Source organism: Coloeus monedula (assembly GCF_965178545.1).
Source record: "Coloeus monedula genome assembly, chromosome: 5".
In the NCBI taxonomy this organism is placed as follows: domain Eukaryota; kingdom Metazoa; phylum Chordata; class Aves; order Passeriformes; family Corvidae; genus Coloeus; species Coloeus monedula.
The window spans coordinates 11,668,215-11,691,193 of NC_138785.1; the positions used below are offsets into that span (position 1 = coordinate 11,668,215).

The following is a 22,979-nucleotide window of genomic DNA, read 5'->3' on the forward strand; positions in this document are numbered from 1 at the left end:
CAGTAGACATAACCTTTTTGGACTTGCGCCATTCTTTTGATACAATCTCTCACAGTATCCTTTGGGACAAAATGTCCAGCACACAGCTAGATAACTGTGTTATGTAATGGGTGAGCAGCTGGCTTACGGGTTGGGCACAAAGGGTTATAGGGAATGGGGTGACATCAGGCTGGTGTCCAGTGACTAGTGGGGTTCTGCAGGGCTCCATCCTTGGCCCTGTGCTCTTCAACATCTTCATTAATGACCTGGATGCAGAACTCAGAGGAATACTAAGTAAATTTGCTGATGACAGTAAATTGGGAGGAGTTGTCAACTCCCTCAAGGGCAGAGAAGCCCTGCAGAGAGACCTCAACAAATTAGAGAGATGAGCAGTCATCAATTGTAGGAAGTTTAACAAGTGAAGGGCCAGATTCTGCACCTGGCATGGGGCAACCCGGGATGTACAGACATACTGGGGAATGAGAGGCTGGAGAGCAGCACTGTGCAAAGGGATCTGGGGGTCCTGGCTGATGGAAAGTTGAATGTGAGTCAGCGGTGCCCTGGCAGCCAAGAGGGCCAGCTGTGTCCTGGGGGCATCAGGCACGGCATTGCCAGCTGGGCAAGAGAGGGGATTGTCCCGCTCTGCTCTGCACTGGGGCGGCCTCACCTCCAGTGCTGGGAGCAGTTTCGGGTGCCACAATATAAAAAAGACATGAAGCCATTAGAGAGGGTCCAAAGGAGGGCCACGAGGATGGTGAAGGGGCTTGAGGGAAAGGTGTGTGAGGAGTGGCTGAGGTCACTTGGTCTGTCCAGCCTGGAGGAGACTGAGGGGAGACCTCATTGCAGTTTTAACTTCATCACAAGGGGAAGCAGAGGAGCAGGCACTAAAATCTTCTCTGTGGTGACCAGTGACAGGACCCAAGGGAATTGCATGAAATTCTGTCAGGGGAGGTTTAGGTTGGATATCAGGACAAGGTTCTTCACCCAAAGCAGTTGAGCAGGTTGAACAGGCTCCCCAGGGAAGTGTCACAGCACCAAGCCTGACAGAGTTCAAGAAGCTTTTGAGCAAAGCTCTCAGGCACTGGGTGTGATTCTTGGGATATCCTGTGCAGGGCCAGGAGTTGGACTTGATGATGCTTGTGGGACCCTTCCAACTCAAAATATTCTGTGATTTTGTAAAGAATGTTCAAAAAGTGAATATTTTGGCCTCTAATAAAAGAACGTGAGTTCTTGAACAGAACTTCACCTCCCCTGGGTGGCCAGTGTCAGCCACCCACACCAGCAGGTCAGTGCTAGACAGTGCCACACACTTTGGATTGATTTGTTTGTGCACACAGAATCTCAGGCGTAAGTACTTCTCTAGAAAAAACAATTACAAGTGAAAATGCTGACTCTTCAAGATAAGAATTTGTAGCTTGATTTTCTGTCTTGCATTTCTACAGTCTTTTAGTCTCATTTATCGAGCCACACCATGTAACAACCAAACTGATCTAAAAATTGAGGGTTTCTTAAACAATTATTGGAAAATAACTAGGTTTTTCACTATCTTCTCTTTTTATGGTTGACTTCCAATGCTGTCTGATAGGAGCAGTCTCATCACAGCTCTAAGAGGAATGGGACTCCTCCACATAAGCCTTATAGATTTTATTTTTTTCTGATACCAATCCCATCCAGTGAATACCTGCCAGTAAGTACAGTACAGCAATCACAGGCTGTAGCTCTTCTTCCTAAACACTGACTGCTCCATCAATACAGAATGCCTGAGGCAGCTGAAAGCTCAGATCTCCTTCAAATCCAGGACCTCCTGGTGTGACAGTTCAGTGTACCACAGTAATGGCAGCAAGCCAGTAAATGTAGATGCTGGATATTTCAGGATTTTTGGCTGCTGTGATTTACAAACGATGTATTTCTTCTGTTTTATCCACACATCCTAATTATTCCTAATTATTCCCAATGTGTTGCCTATCATACTCCAGCCTTCCTGCTATTTACTTCTGTCCTTTCTTGGAAGGCCCATACAATGAGAGTGAATCATCCAGAATAATTAAGTAAATCAGTGGTGAAAGCCCCCTTCAGAGGAAACATATTTTCAAAAAGTTGCTGCTTCTAGCTGAATTTAATTTACAGTCATCTTAAGAATAATGATACTATTAAGGAAGTGATTTCTGCAAAAGTAAAAACATTTGGAGCTTCAGACTAGAATAATAATAATGATGAAAAATCCATTCCAATCTTGTTAACCCTCAAATAGCCAAAATTAGTGGAGTATTGCAGTTTATGTTCTGATATTCAGCAGTACTTATGTGAGATTCATAAAGTATAAGTGGCTTTGTGCAAGGATTTCTAAGGTTGTGTATGTCCTGTGCGATTTTCAGCAGCTAAGAAAGTCTTCCTTTTTTAAACTTGACCACTATGTTTTGGCATCTGAGTTTTTTGGTTTCCACCTTTAAAACAATCAAGGCTCTTGGAATTGCAATTTCATTTGTCACACTGAAATACAAATTCCGGACATTCGAAACCAAAGTCTCTCAGTTAGAGGCAACATTTATAAATAATGACCTTGCCACCTGTCTAGGATTCAGTATCTGTGTATGAATACTGCACCAGCAGCTCTGCGCAACACATTCGTATTAGTAACTGGAACTTGTAGCTTTTAATCAGGAGAGTAACCCAGAGCTTACTAGCCTTTAAAATCCCTACTACCTCACCTTCTGAAAAGTAAAACTGCTGCACTTTCCATAAAATAGAATTCAGCAACAAGAAAACCATTAGCTGGGTTTCATGGGCTACAGATTAAAACTGTAGCTTTGTTTCCTGGACTCCAGGAAACAAAGTTCTTACCGCCTTCCAGTTATAATAGGCAAAAAATCTTCTGATTTGGCTTCAATGACTTTAAACATTACTTTCTGCAAATCTGAAATGCCCACAGCCATGTCCTCCAGCATCCCTGCTTCTTCACCTACATGATAAGATTAAAGAGTTTATTAACAGAGTTGGCAGATCAGTCACTGGATAGGTTATAGTAAAGCAATACAAGGATTATATTTTCCAGTTTGTGCATCTAAAAATCACAGTCCTAAATCCACATTAAAGTAACCTACATAAAACCAGACTGATTTCTAGAACTGCTGACAATTCTGTGGCCTAAATGGTAACTATGAGTATTAGGCAACTCTGAAAATCAGCTTGCTCTATATAGGCATAGAATAACCTCAGAAAAGCCTTTTTTTTTTTCTATTCTGAAAGTGTTTAAAAGGCTGTCCTGCTGATGGAGGACAAAGGTTTTGAGAATAACAACAATGAGCATCATGCAAAAGGGAGAAGACAGCAATCTCCAAGTGAGCAACTGCATTAAAGAGCTGTACAAATGCTAAATTCCTTTACTTTGATCACAATCTCTGATTTGGGGAATGATGCCAATAGATCTAGCTCAAAGTTTGAAACATAAGGCAATTTGTCCCTCCAAATGTCCTTTTTAATATCTATCAAATAATGGTATCTGTAACAAACTAGGAATTAAACAGTTTTCAGGCTATCCTCACATTATCAGCACTGGTGATCAGGGCTGAGGCTGATACAGGCAGTATCAGCTTTATAAACCTGGTATTTTGGGTCAGGTCTGCATGGAACAATTAGCAGGTCATGTTCTCAGAGGAACTCAGAATAAAATAGATGAATCATTTTTGCTGCAGAATTGACAACACAGTGTCAATGACTTCAGCTGTGCTATTATGTGCAAGTCTACTGTCTCATAAGGATAATATTTGATTCAACAAGCCAAATTACTGGAAGCAGAGCAGAGGTTAAAATAAGGACTTTCTGGCTAAACTTCTGGGCTGGGGACAGAAGGAACTTTGTCCAAGAACAATACTTACTATATGTACTAAGGAGTCCTTCATATTGCACGAGCAATCCAACAGTATGAAGCTGTTGTAAAAATCCTTGATCATGTAAACCTGTGTGCAATTTGATTATGAATCCACAGACCAATCCAGCGAGCTATAATTAAGACACATGCAATTAAGAGGTGTACTGTTACACAACAAATAGTTAAAATGAGGCTTGCTATCGTTATACACAACAGAGGTAACATCTAGATATTTGAGAAAACAGCATAGATATTTCTGTTTAGTGACTATATACATGATTTCACAATAGTATATTATTGATGCTTTTTTTTGGTATATAAAGTAGTGAAATATTCCCTTAATTTATATTAGATAAGAGTAATTTGTTTTGTGGCATTGTGTGTTATTTACTGACATAAATCAGACCAGAACCTCACTTGTCAGGCTTTAAACACATAAGACTGTGAATTATGATGGATTTGAAAGTGGTTCAACATCTAATGCAACTGAATCTCCTTGGAAGTTGCAACGCATAACTTATGGGAGAAATTAAATAAAATATTTAGAGAAAAATCCTTCTGAAATACATGATCTACAGGAGAAGATGTAAAGAGCTTCAGTTATTTACCAAGGGAAGACAGTTCTGAGGAGAGACATGCTAATAGTCTTCAAACACTTAAAATACTGTTACAAACTGAAAAAAAATTATCTGTTCTCTATTTCCAAGGTCACCAGGAGAAAAAAAAATCCCTAGCCTGGATGCTGTCTAGCCAGTGCCTAGTGAGGCCACATCTGGAGTGCTGTGTTCAGTTCTGGGCTTATTAGGACAAGAAAGACAAGGAGCTACTGGAGAGGGTCCTTAGGAGGGACACAAAGGTGATGAGGGGTCTGGATCATTTCTCGTATGTGGAGGGACTGCGGGAGCTGGGCTTGTTCAGTCTGGAGAAGACTGAAGGGGATCTCATTAATGCACATAAGTATCACAAAGGTGGGTGCCCAGAGGATGGTGCCAGACTCTTTTCAGTGGTGCCCAGTGACAGGACAAGGAGCAAAGGCCATAAACTAAAACACAAGACGTTCCACCTTCCAATGTGAGGAAGAACTTCTCTACACTGAGGATGGCAGAGCACTGGAATAGGCTGACCAAGGAGATTGTGGAGTCTCCCTCTCTGGATACATTCCAACCCCACCTGGGTGTGTTCCTGTGTCACCTGCTGTGGGTGTCTTTGCCTTGGCAGGGGGGTTGGACTGGATGATCTCCAGAGGTCCCTTCCAACCCTACCTATTCTGTGATTCTGTGATTTTGAATATCAGCAAGACATAATCAAAGCTAGACTTAAGAACTATATAACCTATGAAGTGTAAAAAAAGATTTCTGGAGCTTTCTTTGTGCAAAGGTGAAATTAGGCAACTTTTCCAGTCCCCTGCAGACCTTCTTCTCTGACTCAGTGATAAAAGTACGATGGACTTCTGTTTACTATTTATTTTCCTATCACATTATAAAATATTTAGGTGAATATCATGGAGAATAAATGAAAAAGTTGTGTCAAATTGGAAAAAGGAAAAAAAAACCAACAAAAAAGAAAACCACAAACACTGGCATGAACAGTATGCTTATAATTACAGCAACAGAAGGAAGTAAGTGACACAAGACAACCTACTGCTTGGCTAAAGACGATGTCTCTTCTTAGGGTCAGCATCAAACACTGGGGCAAACCACAGGCAAGTTCCTGGAGCAGGACAAACGCCATGGATTGCTTGGCCCTGGTGACCACCTCTCCCATGCAGTCCTTCAGGGTAATCACCAGCGGGTACAGCTGTTCATACCAGTCACCTAGAACAAGACAGGTCATCCATTCCAAAGTGGAAAACTTGCAGTGAAAAATCCTTTTCCACGAGGAAGGACAGCTGCAGCAATTGTGTAGATCACCCTACCCTTTAAAATGACCCTGCCCACACCACTGCGGGATCAGAAATGCCACTGGAGAACATGCTTATGAGTAGGACTCCATTTTACGACTGGGACTGGGATTAAATCCCTGGCCTGAATCCAACTGCACCATGAAACAATGGCCTTTTTTAACAGTCCTAACATCTCTGTAAAACTTGTATTTAAGTGTCACAAACAGAGCATACAGGCAAACACATAGAATCATTTAGCACAAGATAAATACAGTGGAGATGAAGGTCTCCTGTTCTTTCCAGGACTTACAACTGGCTACATAAGAAATGAAGTAGCATCAAAAACCCAAACCCAGGGAGAATAACCCTATATTTAAGAAAAAGTGGGTGCTGGAGGGCAAAACAGAATAACAAATAGGTATCTGGAAGGGTATTACCTGCTTAATGTACAGGCTGAAAAGATAATAAGCTTCAGATTGTATTCCTATTTTTTTTTAGCTTCTCTCTATATTGTTCTCTTCCAATATTTAGAGTTATTGAACTCATTTTTTTAGCTACTTCTATCAGAGAGATTTAGAACTAATTTGAAACGTTTTGCTCTGTTAAAATACATGCTAGGAATATCAGAAAAAACCAAACTAGTGGAATGCTTGAAAAATGGGATTAATACATTACAGGAGTGGAGGAAAATCAGAACAGCTTATACAAACTTGCCCAGTTATCCAAGCTGTTCTTGAATTTTACAGGATTTAATAAAATCAGACCTGCACTGTACTTGCATATGGCTTTGCCTACCCCCTAAGTCAAGCAAATAATAAAAACAAACAAATAAATCCCTCTCCTTCAAAATCTACGTTTCAGTTTCATTGTATAGTTTAAAATGAGAGAAATCAGCACTCTAGAAGACTCTATATAAAAGTTGGGAATGCAACTGACTTAATACAGTCCATCATTGGCTTACATTTTCTGTAGATTAGTGTAATTAAGAATCAATGATAATTAAAATGTTGTAATTGGGTGCAAGACAGCAGCATGTTGTTTCAGGTATCATTGTGAGTCAGGCCAGTGAAAACTCATTAATACTGAGGAAGTTCTTTAGGCAGGAAGACACAGCTGCCTGTTGCCAGTCAATTTGGCTGAGCTCAAATTAATAAAACTGTAGCCAAGAAGACTGGAGAGAACTTTGAAAGCTGGGAGAAACTACAAAAAGTACAGAGCAGGAAAGGGGGAACAAGGACAGAGCAGGAACAGAGGACAACCTGAGTTCCTTTGTTGTCTTTGTGGTCAGACAACGTGTGTTTTAACACAGTCATACGTAATTAAACATGAGTAATACAGACCAAGGAAGCTTTCCCTGGAAAACAGTAGTTCTGAAGTGAGTGTCATCCTGACAAAACAGATCATAAGCCAGCCCCAGATACAAGCTCCAGCAAAAAGAGGTAATTTTATACATGCCATTGACTAACAGAGTGATGACACGCCACGTGCCAAGGTCTGGTGTACACGTTTTAAAGAGACTGCTGGAAAAATTGAGAGCTTGCAGAGCAGAGCTACCAAGATTTAGAGTTTAATCTCCTTAAACTGATGAAAAAGGCCGAGCAGCAACTTGATTTTCCCGTTTCATGAGGAGAAAATAACAAGGACTAACAGGGGTGTTTATTCTAGGGAATAAAACCAAAAGAACAACCAGAGGCTGCTGCAAAACACAGAGGAATTTATAAATAAGGTAGACAAAAGGGTGTGACGTACTGGAAGTCAGAGTAGACAGACCAGACATCTAAACTCTCCTTTCAAGTCAAATTACAGTCATTTATTAATTTAATCAATAAACATATGCCAGCAAAAGCAACTGCAGCAAAATAAGCTCGAAAGATAAAATGCACACTGAACCAACAAGCAGGGCCTGTACGTGGTAAGAATAGAGCTTGATGGCTGCTTCTGACTTGAGCAAATAATGGAAAAGATTATACTTGGCCATTTTAAAGTAGACTTGAAGATACAGCAAACAGACATCTGTTCCCCTTCCATGGGAAAGCAGAGCTGGATACAGACACAGCCAAAAATGTGGCAAATACTCTGACAGCCAGGGCAAAAGAAAAAGCAGAATTTCTAAAACTAACCACACTTCTTCAACCTGCTATTAGAATTTCAGGTTACATGGATAGGGCTAAGGAGCATTTCTAACAGCCTTTTTCATAAAGGAAGAGCATGTAGGGACAGGACAAGGGGGAATGGATTCAAACTGAAAAAGAGTAGGTTTAGATGAGATATTAGGACAAAATTCTTCACTGTGAGGGTGATGAGGGACTGCCACAGGTTGCCAAGAGCAGCTGTGGATGTCCCATCCCTGGAAGTGTTCAAAGCCAGGGTGGATGGGGCTCTCAGCAACCTGGTCTAGTGGAAGGTGTCCCTGCTCATGGCAGATGGGTTGGAATGAGATGGTCTTTTAGGTCCCTTCCAACCCAAACCATTCTGTAATTTTATGAATAGAGGGGGTCACATACTAGCCACAGGTCACATATTATTTAGATCTGGTTTTACTGAGCTGCCACTTAACCAGTCCATCTGCACTGTGGATTTCTGTTTCTTCAGGAACATAACTTTGTATTTGTCCTTACTGAACTGCATCCTAATATTTCAGTGCTCCATTTCATCAGAATCCACTCTACTCCTGCTCCCATAGTGCTTAAAGCCTCTCCCAGCTTTAAGCATCTGCAAATTTTATAAGCATCATCCATATTTCATAAGGCAAGTCAGTAATAAAAATACTGAATAATACCAGACCCAGAACAAATGTAAGTGGATTCTCCTCCATGCAGTCTTCCCAGCTGGCAGTAAACAACTGATAACCACCTTCTATTATGATTTTACAAATTATTTTGCACATACCTTGTGGCAGCTTCAAGATAATTTTCTCACTACATTTTTTTGGGGGGAGATTACATGTTTGGAATACTAACTTACTAATGTTAAGTAATTTTTGTCTGTAATAGTTGCATTAAAAGGAATTCAAAGATTTTAAATTCTCAAGGCCATTTTTTTCATTAAAGAACATTCACACTAAATTTATTAAAAATAAATCCTACTGAGTACTTAATGTCCCAAAGAATACAGAGCCTTGCTTACATATGTATTTGGCTTTTCGGTAAACAATAAAAATTGTAAGTTTGTAGAAAACCTTACTCTAGCAACTGAAAAAAGATAAATTATTATAGAATATAAATAGAGTTGGACATGTCACTAGTAAAGAAGACAACCTTTGTGTGATTAAGTTTTCCAAAACAATCTTCTACTCCTTGCTCACACTGAAATTTCTCCGTCTCAGTTAATAAGGATGTCCAGTCCCCAGAAGGTGGAGCTAGTTGGCAAATCTAAGAGGGATTGCATTGTTTCTTGAAAAAAAAGAATGTTTGTGAATGGACAAGTATATTCTCATGTTTATCCTTTATTTTAAATCAGAATAAGAGGTGTATCAGAGACTGAGATATTAGAAAAGCCAACTCTAGGAAAAAAAGAAATTTTTTGCTCTCTTAATCTTTGCTCTGTTAAAACTGCACTGTGTCACTTGTTATGCAGGATGTCCTGCTGCAAATACTCCAGCAGGAATATTAATGAGGATCATTCATTAACAACGCACAAAGGTCCAAAAATCCATCAGTAACACCTGCTTATATGTAAGTGCTGCAGCTTGTAAGTTGTTCCTTGAAACTGAGAAGCACTGTGAAACTGAAGTTTGTGAAACAAACAAAAATTGTACTTTGAAGCTTAGAAGTAAATTCAGTAGATTTTGGAAAAAAAATATTGTCTTGTATGCAAGGCATAAATATGTGATACTAATACAATTAATAAATAGATATTATTTGTAAAGGGAGCTTTAAAATCCTTGTCTAAATTCATATTTATAGTATCTGGACCTAACCTGCCACAACTCTGTTGACACCTGACACTGCTGCTTGCTTTTGAGCTACTGCTGATGTGTCTAAAGGAGTTCTCTTAGAGTGACTTTGTAGAAGGACTTCGTATACATTTTAGAATATAATACCTTTCAGAACACCTTTGTAGAATCACTTCAGGAAAGGAATAGTACAAATTACTGCTTTTGTGTTTAACACATTCATGGACTCACACACATTGACTCTTCAGATCTCAACTTTCTTTTAAATTAAAATCACAAGATTTGTATCCACAACACACTGGATAATCCTTTGAAAAAGGATGAAGAATTAACTGAATGAGTAAACAGCTAAAAAAAAACACATTAGGAGCAAGAACAGAAGCAAAAACAGACTCTGGGATGACTGTCAGGTTGCTAAAATGACATGGGCAGCCTGTCAGTTTGGAATAGTTAGCATCCAAAAGAACTGTCAGACCGTCCTGATGAAGAAAAGAAACTCAATACAAAAATTATGCTAGTCAGGCAATGGAAACTAAAACAAGGCATAAAAACTAAACATATTAAAATAAAGAATGGAAATATGAAATTAAAAAGATAGTATCACTGCTATGCAGTAAAAATGAGATTAAAACAAAAGTGTATGTTCAGCAAAGCACTGAGTAAATATTCCATGTCCATTGCTAAGAGAGTTGTGGCAGTTCAGTCTGTGTCAGGATTTGCCCTTTAGTTACTGGAAAATGCCCTTCAGTCCCATGTTCCTGTGATCAACAGGCCTGCACAGGCAAATGACCTGCTTAGCACCCAGCTAATCAGTTCTGCATGCTCATATCGAAGCTGCAATATGTCAAACCACATGTTAAATTTTATAAAGTTTGGCAGAAAAGCAAGCTCCTGCTCTTTTCAAAGTCAGGCCCACTGAAGTGCTTATTAAAATATGCTGGTAACTAAAACTGAAAAGCACTGATGCTTCAGCATAGCACTCCTATCTCCTTTTGCCCTAGCAACAGAGAAAAAAGCCAATTTTGTCATTGCTGTTTGTGCCATTTAAAATCCATTAATGGCTTTAAGTCACTTCAAAACTTAAATGGTGTGAAGTTAAAAACTAAACCTGAAATAAAAAGCGGAAGAACGCATAATGTCATACTCTTAAAGCAAATGAGGGCACTACAGACATATAAATATAAGTGTAACATATATAAGTATAAATGTGACATATAAATGTAACAGCAGATACCCAAGAGGTAACCTTTCACTTGAGTTAATCACTTTTACAGGGAGGTTTGAAAAGACTGACTTCGAAGAGTTCACATATTCAACTTTGCACCATAAAAAGGTCAGTGCCTTACTTCCTCATCTTGCTACCCAGCTCTTGGAGCTCAGTTTAACTCCAGCATGAGGGCTAAGCTCTTTGAGAAAGGATGAGGCTTTGTACTCATAATGCTGCAGCAGTTCTCACAGGAACAACAGAAACCTGAATAAGCTTTCCTGCTATTCCTGCACTTTAGAAAGTAGCGGTTTATTCCAGAAGAATGATTTTGAATTCTTGGGATTTATTATTCCATTGCAATCATCCAAGATTTTCTACACTGTCACATGGATTAATAGTGAAACCTGAAACCATCTAATCATACATGCACAAGTATCTCAGCAGGTTTGGTCACTGTGAAAACAGAAAAAGAAGACAAAGGCAATAAAAGACAAAGCTAAGAAAATCTAATATACTTTAAACATAGGCGTAATGGATAAATCTTGCTCTGTGAATGCTGTGCAACTAAGTATTCCGATACCTTGTTTTAGTTTATTGATTCAGTTAAATAGTCTTTCTTTCCTTTACACAATTTTTCAGCTTCTGTTTATAGCCAAAGTACTTAGAGAAGGTACTGCTGAAGGGCTTGTCTTGTATTGCTGGGCTACATTCAGCCCAGGTAAGGCTCCTATCAAAAAGAAAAGGATGACACAGAAGTGAAAGGGAAAAGGAAAAAAAAAAAAGGCATAAGTAAAATTGATGTGAAGACAAGCTTAAGAGAAAAGGGAAGAAAAATTTGAGGAAGAGGAAGGGAAGAGAAAGCTTTTCAGATGTGATTGCTCTAAATAAACTATGTCTGCTACTCAAGGAGACAGAGACCACAGGAATATTTTTCATCTTCCTGACTAAATGATAGTTTATAAGAAAAGCTTTTCTGAAGATGCAATTAAAACTAGAACATGGCTTTACTTCCCATTTCTAACAGCATTGCATTGGAAGGAATGCACTGAAAGGATGCAGTGCCCATCCCCAGGGCACTGAAAGTCAGAAAGTTTGAATCTAGACTTATTTAGTCCCCAACAGGTATCAGATAATACAAGAAAAATCAACCCACATATGTCTACAGCAATGTGGGTATGAACAGAGGTTTCCTCTACTTCCATCTAGGAAATGTGGCAACATTCCCCACGTGCTCTTCGCTACCTATGCTGAAGGTATCAGTGGCCAATTCACAGAGCTAATGATTCCATAATTCACTTAAAGGCAAAATCCAGGTGCAATCACACTGGCAACTCAAATTGTTTGAGATAATGTGGCGGATCCTGTATGTATCAAATTAGGGAGTTCTCACCCAGAGCCAGTGGAGGAATAGCTGGGTGGGAGCTCTGATGGGATGGTACAAGGAGCAGATGGAAACAACAGCCACTTTCAGCAGCCAAACACAGAGATCTGTCAGGGGCTGTGTAAGCACAAGAACAAACTGCTGTGTTTCACTGGCACCTCTAATGCTGCAGGACAGGCTTTCACGTTCCAACTCTCATGGAAAGTGAAAAGGCAAAAATAAAAAGAATTTAATGTTGTCACATATTTCTCCAAGGCAAACCAGACTAAGAGTTAAAAGAACAACAAAAAAAAGCCCCTCTCCTTAAAAATCCTTCTACTCTTCCTGATTTATCCTGCAGAGGATTCATAATACTGCACCTGATGAAACCATAGCATGTTACCTTGGTAACTGTAACTCAAATTCAGTCTTTAGAATACACTCAAAGGTCAGACTGCATGAAAAGTTAAGGCTAAGGAGGGTATAATTCACATTGAAAGGCAGAGTACAGAAAAAAAAGTGCTCCGATATTTCCAATTACAAAGATTTCAAACAATAAACATGTTTGGAAAAAAAAGAAAAAGATCACACAATGTCAACACTGAGACTGCAAATATAAACCTACTTTAGGAAATTCTGAATATATGTTATAACAATATCTATATTTATATGAAGATGCTATTGCATCAAATTATTGTCATAACATTTTCTATCATCTAAAATGAACACGTGTGCATTCTTTGAAATGTTTTTCATTGCTATATGCTACAAAAAAAACAGTCAGGTTCACTAAATAAGCAAAAATTTCATCCCATACTTTAAGGCATATTTATCGATATTTTGTTCAAAACTCTGTATTCTTTTTTCTTACAAAAGCAGCCCAGTTTTTCTGAGGATCCACTCCAGCACTAAAGCTGTTTCTGACTCAAGCATCAATCATACATTTGCAGCATTAATGAAATACATTATGCTCAAATATGCTCAAATATATAAATATATAATACATAATAGCAAGATTTGGCAAGCTTTCAATTTATGTCATGTTTGTGAATTTTAAGTAGCACAAAAGTCTGTAATTTTAGAAATTTATCTATGCATGTATACAGAGCGTGATTTTATATCTAGGAAAATGCTGTGAACTCACAACCAGGCTTCAAGTGTAAAATGAAGCAGAATTAAGGCCAAATTTATAACCATAAACTTAGAATTTCAGCGTCTGTGTAGGTACTTCACAGTGCACCCGTAGGGTTTCATGTTAAGTTTCAGAGAGGGAGATGCAGAGAAAAACAAACATCTAAACCCACACTCTCATAGAGAAGTCAAGCATGAAAAATTCTGGCCCCAAAGGCAATGGTTTTGAAAATTATTAGGGAACCAACTTTGGCACACACCTGGATAGCTCTTCAGAAAGCTCCATCTTTAAAGTTAGTCCTATAAAAGAAAGCAATTTTAAAACGTCTCCATTTCTATATGATCTTGAAAGTCCTATAAGCTGTCCAAGGCATTCCACAAATGATGTCTTCCTCAAAAAGAACATGAAAACTCAGCAGGCTGCCCCACAAATATCTGCAGTTCTCAGGTGATGGAGTGTTACAGAACTTTCAGGACAGCTCAACAAAAGCACTGACTGCTCTCACTGAAGGGCACCTCTACTGTTTCAAGAGAAATAGGAGAGGCCCTGAAATGAAGGGAAAAGAGAAGAATTTATTCCAGCACCACAGCAGCTTGATATTTTTTGTGTCCTTGGCCCACCAGCTCCAGAAGACAACTTCTCAGCTGGATGAAACTCATCTATAATTTTCTAACCATTACAACTATCATTATTGCTTAGCAAGAGCTACCTTTCATTCTACTTGATGGATGCTTATTATAGTACTTAAAATGATGTAACTTTCCTTTTTTTTTTGGCTTGTGACCTGAAAGCTCTAACCAATATTCCATTTGCCTGTGTAGGGTGTGAGCCTGAATCGAAGCTATGAGCACACTAGAATTAAAGACTCAAATAGACGGGTTAAATCCATATAATGGCGTATACAGAATAACAGAGGACATGTTCAGGGGGTTGAAGAGAGTGAAGGAAATTATGTAAAAATTCATGTCTCTGGGCATGTCAGAAAGCATTTCAAAATAATAATCCTAAATCGTACCTTTTCTTTCAGATAGAGGAAGGAGGTCTGGAAATCTGAACTTTTGTTCCATGGCTATGAAATACAGATAAAACCCATGACATGTATATCTATGCATACACACACGAATGCACTGCAGTCATCTGGGGGAAAGTTTGGGTGAAAGTGTACTACTACCACTTTGCCTGCAAAACATTTCTACAAGACATACTGGACTTCTAATAATAGCAGGAAAGCTTGTTAGCACCACAGGGAAGAGAAGGGAGTTAGGAACAAGAACAATATTCAATTTTTCTCTTTTAATCACAATGAATATGCTAGGGTTCACCATCTGAGGATTCTTTCAAGTTCAAAACTACACCTACCTGACTGTTAAATATTTTTACCTTCTCTGAGGAAGGCAGGAAAAATGCAGAAAGCTGTGTTGATACTTTTCACCTGCAAGCCTTCACTAGAGAACAGAGATGATATCATCTACCTCTCTAACATTACATGCCTGGTAGACAGAAACTTAGAGAACCAAACAGATAAGGAATAAGCTGCTCTCTGGACTATTCATACAAAATCAAATCCAACACATCTGGCACTGAAAACAAGGACTCTCTCATACTGGTAAAAATGCAGATGCTACAGCTGCATTAAAAAATCAACACTACAACTAGAATCTCCCAGAACTCACTAGTACTTCACAAATGGCACACAGTTAAAAAAGTCATTTTAATTCTTATTATGTAAGAAAGAAATTACAAGTGAGTACTAATAACTTTAAAACTCTTGATATAAAATGATGTAATTAAATTCTGTGGAGAACATGTAAAGGAAGATACAGTATAAAATGCATAATTTAAAAAAAAAAAAACAGTCCAAACTATACAAAGCTCCATAAAATAAAGTAGTTGTCTTGGTTTGTTGTTTTGTATGGGGAGTTGTTTTATTTACTGAAGAGTGACACAAAGGTTGGCTCTGATTTCCTTATATTAGGACTACCACCACTATCACTAACGATCTGTATCATTTGTTGCAACACACTTTCAGACTAGAAAGTCTCATCACACTTATTAAGCCGATCTAATCTATGCATCAAGAATGCAAACATAAATAAGCCATAGGAGAAGATCAGAAGATTTGGTGACAAGGACCTGCCATGGACAAAATTTTCTTTACATCATCTCATGGAATTATTCTACTTTGCCTTTTGACACAGGCTGACAGGTATATCCAGGTAAGCATGAATTATATCGAATCAGAAAATAAAAATCAGTATATCACCTCAGAGAAGTGGAAGGGTTTGCAGGAGAATGACACTGATACAGAATGTTCACCTTTCCTTAAAAGTTTTCTGTGGGGTAAGACAATCCAATTTTTTTTCCCTCAAAATACTACATGCAAGTAAAATCTAAAGCAAATTAAATTTCATCAGCCTTCAAAAAGAAAACATTGTGGTTTAAAAAGGTTTACACTGTAGCACAAATAACTGAGCATGGCAAGCAGTCTGAGCACACAATAAAGCTGTACTTTGATAAATAACCTCCCTACAAGGGTGGAAAACCTTGCTATTAGCACTCTCATCAAAGATACTGTGGAGTCTTCTCTAGATGACTTTTCTGTAGCTGTTTAAATTTTCATTTACTCTAGTCAATGATTTAAAAAAAAACATCTGGGGGGTTGCTTACCACCTGTATGCAACACCTTGGAATCTGCTGCTGAAGGCTCATTTTCACCCTCTTTAATGTTGCTGATGTCATCTTTTTCAAGCAGTCTGTCCACCATGGCAATAAGGCAGTTCAAACTCTTTGCCACATTGGCCCACACCCTGTCCTGAAAAGAGCAGAATTATCACTGCATGTTACTGAAGAAGAAAAAAAAAAGAGAGACAATATTAACTTATTAACACCTTAAAGTGGAGACAGATATGCAAATTACTAGAAATATTAGGTGTCAGCATATGACTGTTTCTCTCATCCTTCAGCCTATTACCAACCTAAGCCCTTTTCATGGAGTTTTTTCTTACAGTGTAAATGAACCCAAACTCTTACGCGTTTTAGACACTGGAGAACACGTGCTTCAAACTCTACATGAAAATGCAGGCAAAGTTTCAGGTCTAATAGCAAGGAGCTGAGCAGTTTGTCTATTTAAATGATACCTTAAGAGTGTAGACATACTCAAAGCCTTGCCAAATCAAACTTTGTGTGGGACTGCCAGTCTTCTCATAGTACTTAACAACCTCTTCTTGATAATTTAACATATCCTGTATTTTATCACATCAGTTACTCTGCTGAAGCAAATGTAAAATTTAAGGACTAGAATGAGAAATTTGCTGTCATGGCATGTTTATTAGGTAACACAATTTCAATTTTGTTCCTTACCTCTCACATAAACTGCAACCATCACACTTAACTGAGTTTATAATAAATAAGAGAATTACAGAAGTAATAGAGTGACAGAAAAAATTCTGTGTGAGCAGAGAACAAAAGAAATAATGTGGAGTGTAAGATAGAGCTGTTATGGAACTGAGATACAGGGAAGGTCCTTCAGGTGCTGGATGCTGCAGAATTCAAAGCTCTTGCACCTACTTTTGTGCCACTGAATAAGAAGAAAAAAACCAAGCCATACAAGAAATGAGGATGTACATAAGACACACAGTCAGGCTAAAACCAAACATAACAAACCCACAGAAAACTCCCCCATGTACATGTTTTAATGCTGAGTCATTCTGAAAATAATGCAGAGCAACCAGAGTTTGCTTGAGGGTTAAAAATGGGATAATAACATCACTACTTTGTTTTGCACTTTACAGTGCCAGAAGCATTATGGCACAAAAAAGAAGTTGCAAAAATAACAAGAGAGAAGGTTAAAGAAAATTGAAAACTCAGAGAAATACCATAGTTGCATATAAATGGCAACACTTGGATTTTGTGTGAAGGCAAAGCTAGAACTACTGCTACGGCAAACATTTAAATCTAATGTTACTTTTCAACTATATGCCATGCTTAAGCCCTTATTCTCACTAGAGGGATCTGATCTTTCCCTGTTCCCTCCTCCTGAGGACACAACCTGTGACAAGTGGCATCCTGACCTAAGAGACATCATGTGGGCCTGCAGACAGAAGCAGGGACTTGCCCAACCTGTACAACAGAGATCCTCTCCTCCAGCTCCCCAAACCTGATTCCTGGAGCATTCTTGTGGGCTGCGTTAAGGACAAGTGAGCATCCAGTTTATAGGTCAACGTAGAAATGATGGTTTCATTTTCTCCCTAGATAAACCCATGCTTTAACCATACTATGAAAAAGATACTGTTGATTTACAAGAGGCAAGAAGTTGGTCACACCCAAGAAAAACTGCATTTAATCCACAATATTTTAAGTGCTGCATGTACAATGCAACATGTAGAAATATCTGCACCAGTATACATGAAACATACATGAAGCCATTAGAGACATATGAGTATCTGATATTCACATGCTTAGATACAATTAAAAGTCAAGTGTCCTCTTACATGCACCTCAAGCAATCCTGAAAAACATTTAGAATATGTGTGAAACTACTGATTTTTACCACCCACAAGTGTAATTTTGGGGAGAAAGATTCTATGAAGAGCAGTGAAACACTGCAAATAGTAAAAATTCTGGCCCCAAATATCAGCAAGCTTTACCAGAGAGTATCAGGGAGCTTCAGAGCTTCCAATCACTGAAGTTGCTGCAGAACATGCAACTCAAGTTGCTTAGCGTGGCTGCAGCAATGTAATTTCCCTTTTCTCTGTCTGCTGGGGGAGTTTAATCCTAACACAAAAAGCATTAAGCTCTTAATGAGCATCTGGAGTTATTGCACAAGCAACACAAATATGAACCTCTGTTTCACTTTGGAAAGAGTACTTTTCTCTTTTCAAACCAACTATTAACCCAGCATTGAGATTATGTCTATGAAATATTCACACAAACATTCCCTGGGGGTTTAGAAGCAAAATTCATAAACATCTGTTGACAGAAAGCTCACTCTTATTATCATGTATCTGGCTTTTTCACATATGAGCAAGTGAGAGGGAGCAAGGGCCTGTCTCACAGCTCTTTTTCTCCACACAGGAGGTTCCTGGGATTGTAGGCAGATAGAAAAAGTAGAGGTATGTATTATTCATTGAGATGTTCTTCTGTCTGCACCAAAGGCAGTCACATTTTTCTAAGAAGGCTGTTGAAATTCTGTAGTTTCGCAGAACAATTTTCAAGTAAAAATGCAGTTTCCAATCAGCAAAAAAGTCAAGTGGCTTTCTATGATTCTCCAGAAGAAATTAATCCATTTCATATTGTCATCCTTTACTATTTCCAGAATATTTTCCTGTAGCCTAGCACACTTTCCACCAACCTTTCATCTCCTTAAGCAGTCTATTTTCAATTTGCCTAAGAACAACCTCACAAGTGATCATTTTACAGCATGTGCCAGGTTACAGGACAAAACACAGTCCATGCAGCCTCTTAAGTAAGCATTCTTATAAACCCTCTGTGTGAAGTGAAGGATCAGAAGAATTATTTCTTCATACACTGAAGTACCCTTGTTTCCTAAGCAGGATATTTTTCCCCAGATCACAGGTTTCTCATTAGTTGCTGGAGCAATGTGGATGGTAAGTTTGTGGTATGAAAGAATGAGAGAAACAAGATCTCTGTCTCCTTCTCATTGCTGCTTTTTTAAGTACAAAAGTCCAGGCAGTGGCAGGGAAGGTGGAAATCTGTAAGATTCTGTCACTGCACCTAACTGGATATCTTCCTTCTAAACACTGCCAGCAAGTGGAGTTCCAGGGGCTGTCTCTTTGTTTTTAAAAGATTCTCAGCCTTTCTGAATTCACCACAGAACTCCTCACTCATTTCTTGTCCCTCCATATACACCACTGCAGTTGTGTGCTTTACTTGTGCCAGGTATGACACAGTATCTGCACTTCCCAGTGCTCAGAGGATGCTGCGTCTCCTTCCTGTGAGTGGATATTCAGATATTTCCTTAAGGTCCTTTTGAGTTCTGTTCACAGATAAAGCAAATATCTTAAATAATCTGCACGGTTAACACCCTCTTGTGCTGTGGCACATGGAATGAAATAGATGACACACATATCAGTCTTTCAGCCTGTCTTGGGGTGATTTTATGAAGTGTATCCCCTATTGCCGCTCTATGCCCAGACATGATTCCTGTGCCTTTCTGTGCCTTTAAAACTGGGTGCGAGAGAAGGAAAAAGAAAAAGCCAGATGAACTTTTCAATGCAGTTTGTGCTCCAAGGACACAGAGATTGCTGCTTTCTGCAGCAGCAAGAGAGGAGAAAAGCACCTTGGTTTTTCCCAGCTCTCGGCCCCTTTTCTCTGGAGAAAGACAGAGAGTTAAACCATTTTTTTTCTGGGACTTCGGCTTCTTCTTCTTCTTCTTCTTCTTCTCTTCTGGAACTGTTGAGAACACTAGAACTCACTGGAAGAGCTTTCCACCAAGGCACGGAGGGGCCTATGCCGAACTCCAGCTTGAAAGAGGAGAGAGAGAGACCACAGAAAGGACTCTAAATCTTCCCAGGTTTCTCTTCATAGTGAGAGGTTTTATTATTTTGCATTATTATTCTTTTCCCATGTGTTTGTTGTATAAATAGGGGTTTTTTTCCTTCACTTTCCTCCGAGGAAAATTTTTTTTCCCAAATCTGGTGGGGAAGGGATGGCTGTAACCTGCCTTCCATCAGAGGATGTTCAAATTTGGATGTTCCTCCAAATTTGTCTCAAACAGGCACACGGCCCCACGTCTGATCACCACAGAAGCATTTGTACACAGTTTATTGGAAATGCCATTTTATCTGCTCTTTGTAGCTCCAGCCACATGAACCAGTCAGTCAGAAGTGTAGAGCAGAGTCAACTCCAAGTGGCAATGTGCCCATCTTTTCTTGTATTATACATTAAAACTTGCTTTGTGTCCCCCTGCAGGGAGGTTCTAGGATAGCAGAAGCAGCTGGTGAGAGAAGAGAATATCTACCCAGAGGCAATGTAAAACTCTCAAGTTAAATATTTTTCCTTTGACAGTGATGCTTTCCTGCTGCCTGTGCATAGTGTACCAATATAAAAAGCTCAATCCATACTGCTGCCAGTGACTCTGGGATGAGCCTTTGTACTTCTGTGATGGTCATAAGGTGCCATAGTCATGTGAAGTGGATGGAACAGGGTCAGCTTAAAGAGTTGTTTAAGGATTTAGATTTCAGGCAAAACCAAAATTCCAACTGCAAAATGTAAGCAAGCATACTACTGCTTGATAATAGTGAGAAAAAAAACCCACAACAGCAAAGGAGGATACAGCACTGTGCAATGTATCTCAAAGTTTTTTTCCTTTATAGTTGACTTTCACAGTAGATTAAGTATTTTTTCAAATTTTATATGCATTTGTTCTTTCTCTTTCCATAATGCTAATGACAATTTGATTATTAAAACTCACATTATTTATCACCTCTGCTGACAGAAAGAACTGAAATCTATCTAAAGTCTAGTCTTTCAAATTTAGAAAAAAATCACAAAATTTCTCTAGGATTTATACTGTCTCAAATTTGACAGTGATTCTGACTCACTTAAACTCAGAAAACAGTGAAAGATACACTTAATTCTGAATGAAGATAATCTTACTAATTCAGCAGAAAAAACTAGATACAGTTTAAAATGATGCACTTACACATTTTAATAGGTCAGGACCAAGCACCTGTCTGACATTTTTTTATCATCAATAATGAAAACCAGCAAAGCTATCTTCTCTTCAGAGATGCTAAATTGCAGTATTAAATTAAAATACAGCTTGCACAAAAGTGCCATTTTTTCCAGTGCAAAATTTCTCTCTTCTATGAAACCTATTTTGTATTTTAAAAAAATGCCCTAGGGTATATTACCGTGTCCCACAGCCATAGGGAGGAGGAGAGAAGATCCAGCAGGCAGGAATTGTGCAGCAAGATTGATTCATTTAATTATTTTACAAACTCTTTTATAGACTTTTTTCTTCATAGTCTGATTGGACAAGGACCAGCCGCCCCTTGGGGGTGATTGGCTAAAATCCTAGAACATCCATTGTCAAAATATTTTTCTACTGTACCATAAACAAGACTTCTCAAGGTTGCAGGTCTTTCATTGTTTACAGAACTCTGCTACCTCTTCTGTGAGAGAGAAAAGTCTCTCACAGACTTAGAAAATAGCAAGAAAATCCTTGCTAGCAGCATTTTTGTATCCACAATTGTGTAATTTACATTGCTGAATGTTTCAACAGCTGAAAACAAACATTTTAGCATTAGTTTAAAGGAAAGAACCACAATTCCAGCCCCTCAGGTTGTTGAGAAAACAAGAAAAAGTGAATTCAAGGCTCTAAAACTAGAGGACAAATAAAAGAATGAGTTATTTATTGTTTAAATCTCATGACTACTTAATGCATGGGGCTGGAAATAATTGCCTTTCCTCTAGAAGAAATATATTCTTCTTCCCTTATTTTTGGTGTGGATAAAGATTACAGTTCAGGTGCAATACCATAGCTCACACAAGTTATTAATTATTTACAATAGAGATGAATATGCTGGCATCCTTTACATTTATAAGAATACAGTGATGAACTCAAAGTATGAGCCTGGACTGAATAAAAATAGCTTCAATATATATGTAACAAAGTAACAGATCTATTATGAAGACATCTACCAAAATAATTGATTTATAAAATCTCAGCCATATAAATAATACATATCTTTGAAAGATATGCTAAGAATGTTAAAATCTAAAAGTTATATTTAATTCTTTTACACAACCTCAGACACCCTCTAAGAACAAAGTCTAAGGGCAAAGGGCTCTGTTTTGCTGATGGTTAATTCATGTCTATTTAAACTGGTTACAGCCTGAGGGTTGGGGAGGAGTATCACAGGGGGTGGGGAAGAAAAGAACATTTCCTTCTGAGCAGCATATGCTGTTCCAGTCCTTAAATCTGCCCAACTAGCAAAATCAACCCAAGTAGGAGCAAAGAAAGTCTATTATTCTGTCTGGGCAACAAGATACTCATCATCTTCACTGTTATATGCACAACCAGGCAGTCTCAGGGCAGCACACTGTACACTTAGGAAAATCCTTCAAACTGAGCTTCAAAATCTGTGATGCATCTGAAAAACAGGGTTTAACAATTTTGCACCCTTTACCCCTGTGTAGTGGTTTGGTCCAAAATACTCATTACTGTTTACCTTCTGTGAGATAAGAATTAGGAGAAATGCAAAGCAGGCACCAAACTTGAAAGAATATAAAGAAGTTTATTAACAGACCTAAAAGAGGGGGGGAAAAAAAATTATACCACCTTCAGAACTCTCCTCCTCCCCCCACCTTCCTCCCTTCTCTCACTGACAATGGAAAAAGACAACCCTTAAGATGTTCAGTCTGTTTACCACTTCCATAATAACCTTGTTCAGTCCATTTAGAAAGAGAAGTCTCTTCTTGCTCGTGCTATGAAAACATTATCACAACGAGCCAGCCGCCCACTTCCAAATATTGTTCAGTCCATTTAGGAAGAGGAGTCTCTCTGCTCGCATGTGAGTCCCTTCCCCCGACTTGCAGCTTTTCCCACAACTGCTTTCGAGGGTCCACTCTTGAAGTTTTTTTGGGTACAATTTTAAGGTTGAGCCGTTCAGAAACAAAAACAGAGGCCCTTC

General features: G+C 38.7%; 1 protein-coding gene across 5 annotated transcripts in view; it reads right to left on the minus strand.

Annotated features, from left to right (window-relative positions):
• INPP4B (inositol polyphosphate-4-phosphatase type II B) overlaps nt 1-22,979 on the minus strand; it is a 337,675-nt gene that overhangs the window by 58,403 nt on the left and 256,293 nt on the right. For 4 of the 5 annotated variants that reach the window (XM_082281864.1, XM_082281862.1, XM_082281866.1 and 1 more), the window contains 4 exons: nt 15,991-16,135; nt 5,489-5,661; nt 3,855-3,978; nt 2,821-2,938 (listed from right to left, as the gene is read on the minus strand). In XM_082281864.1, the coding sequence (XP_082137990.1) occupies nt 2,821-2,938; nt 3,855-3,978; nt 5,489-5,661; nt 15,991-16,135 (560 nt within the window). The remainder of the gene's footprint in view (nt 1-2,820; nt 2,939-3,854; nt 3,979-5,488; nt 5,662-15,990; nt 16,136-22,979) is intronic. The other variant, XM_082281863.1, reaches the window with a different exon arrangement.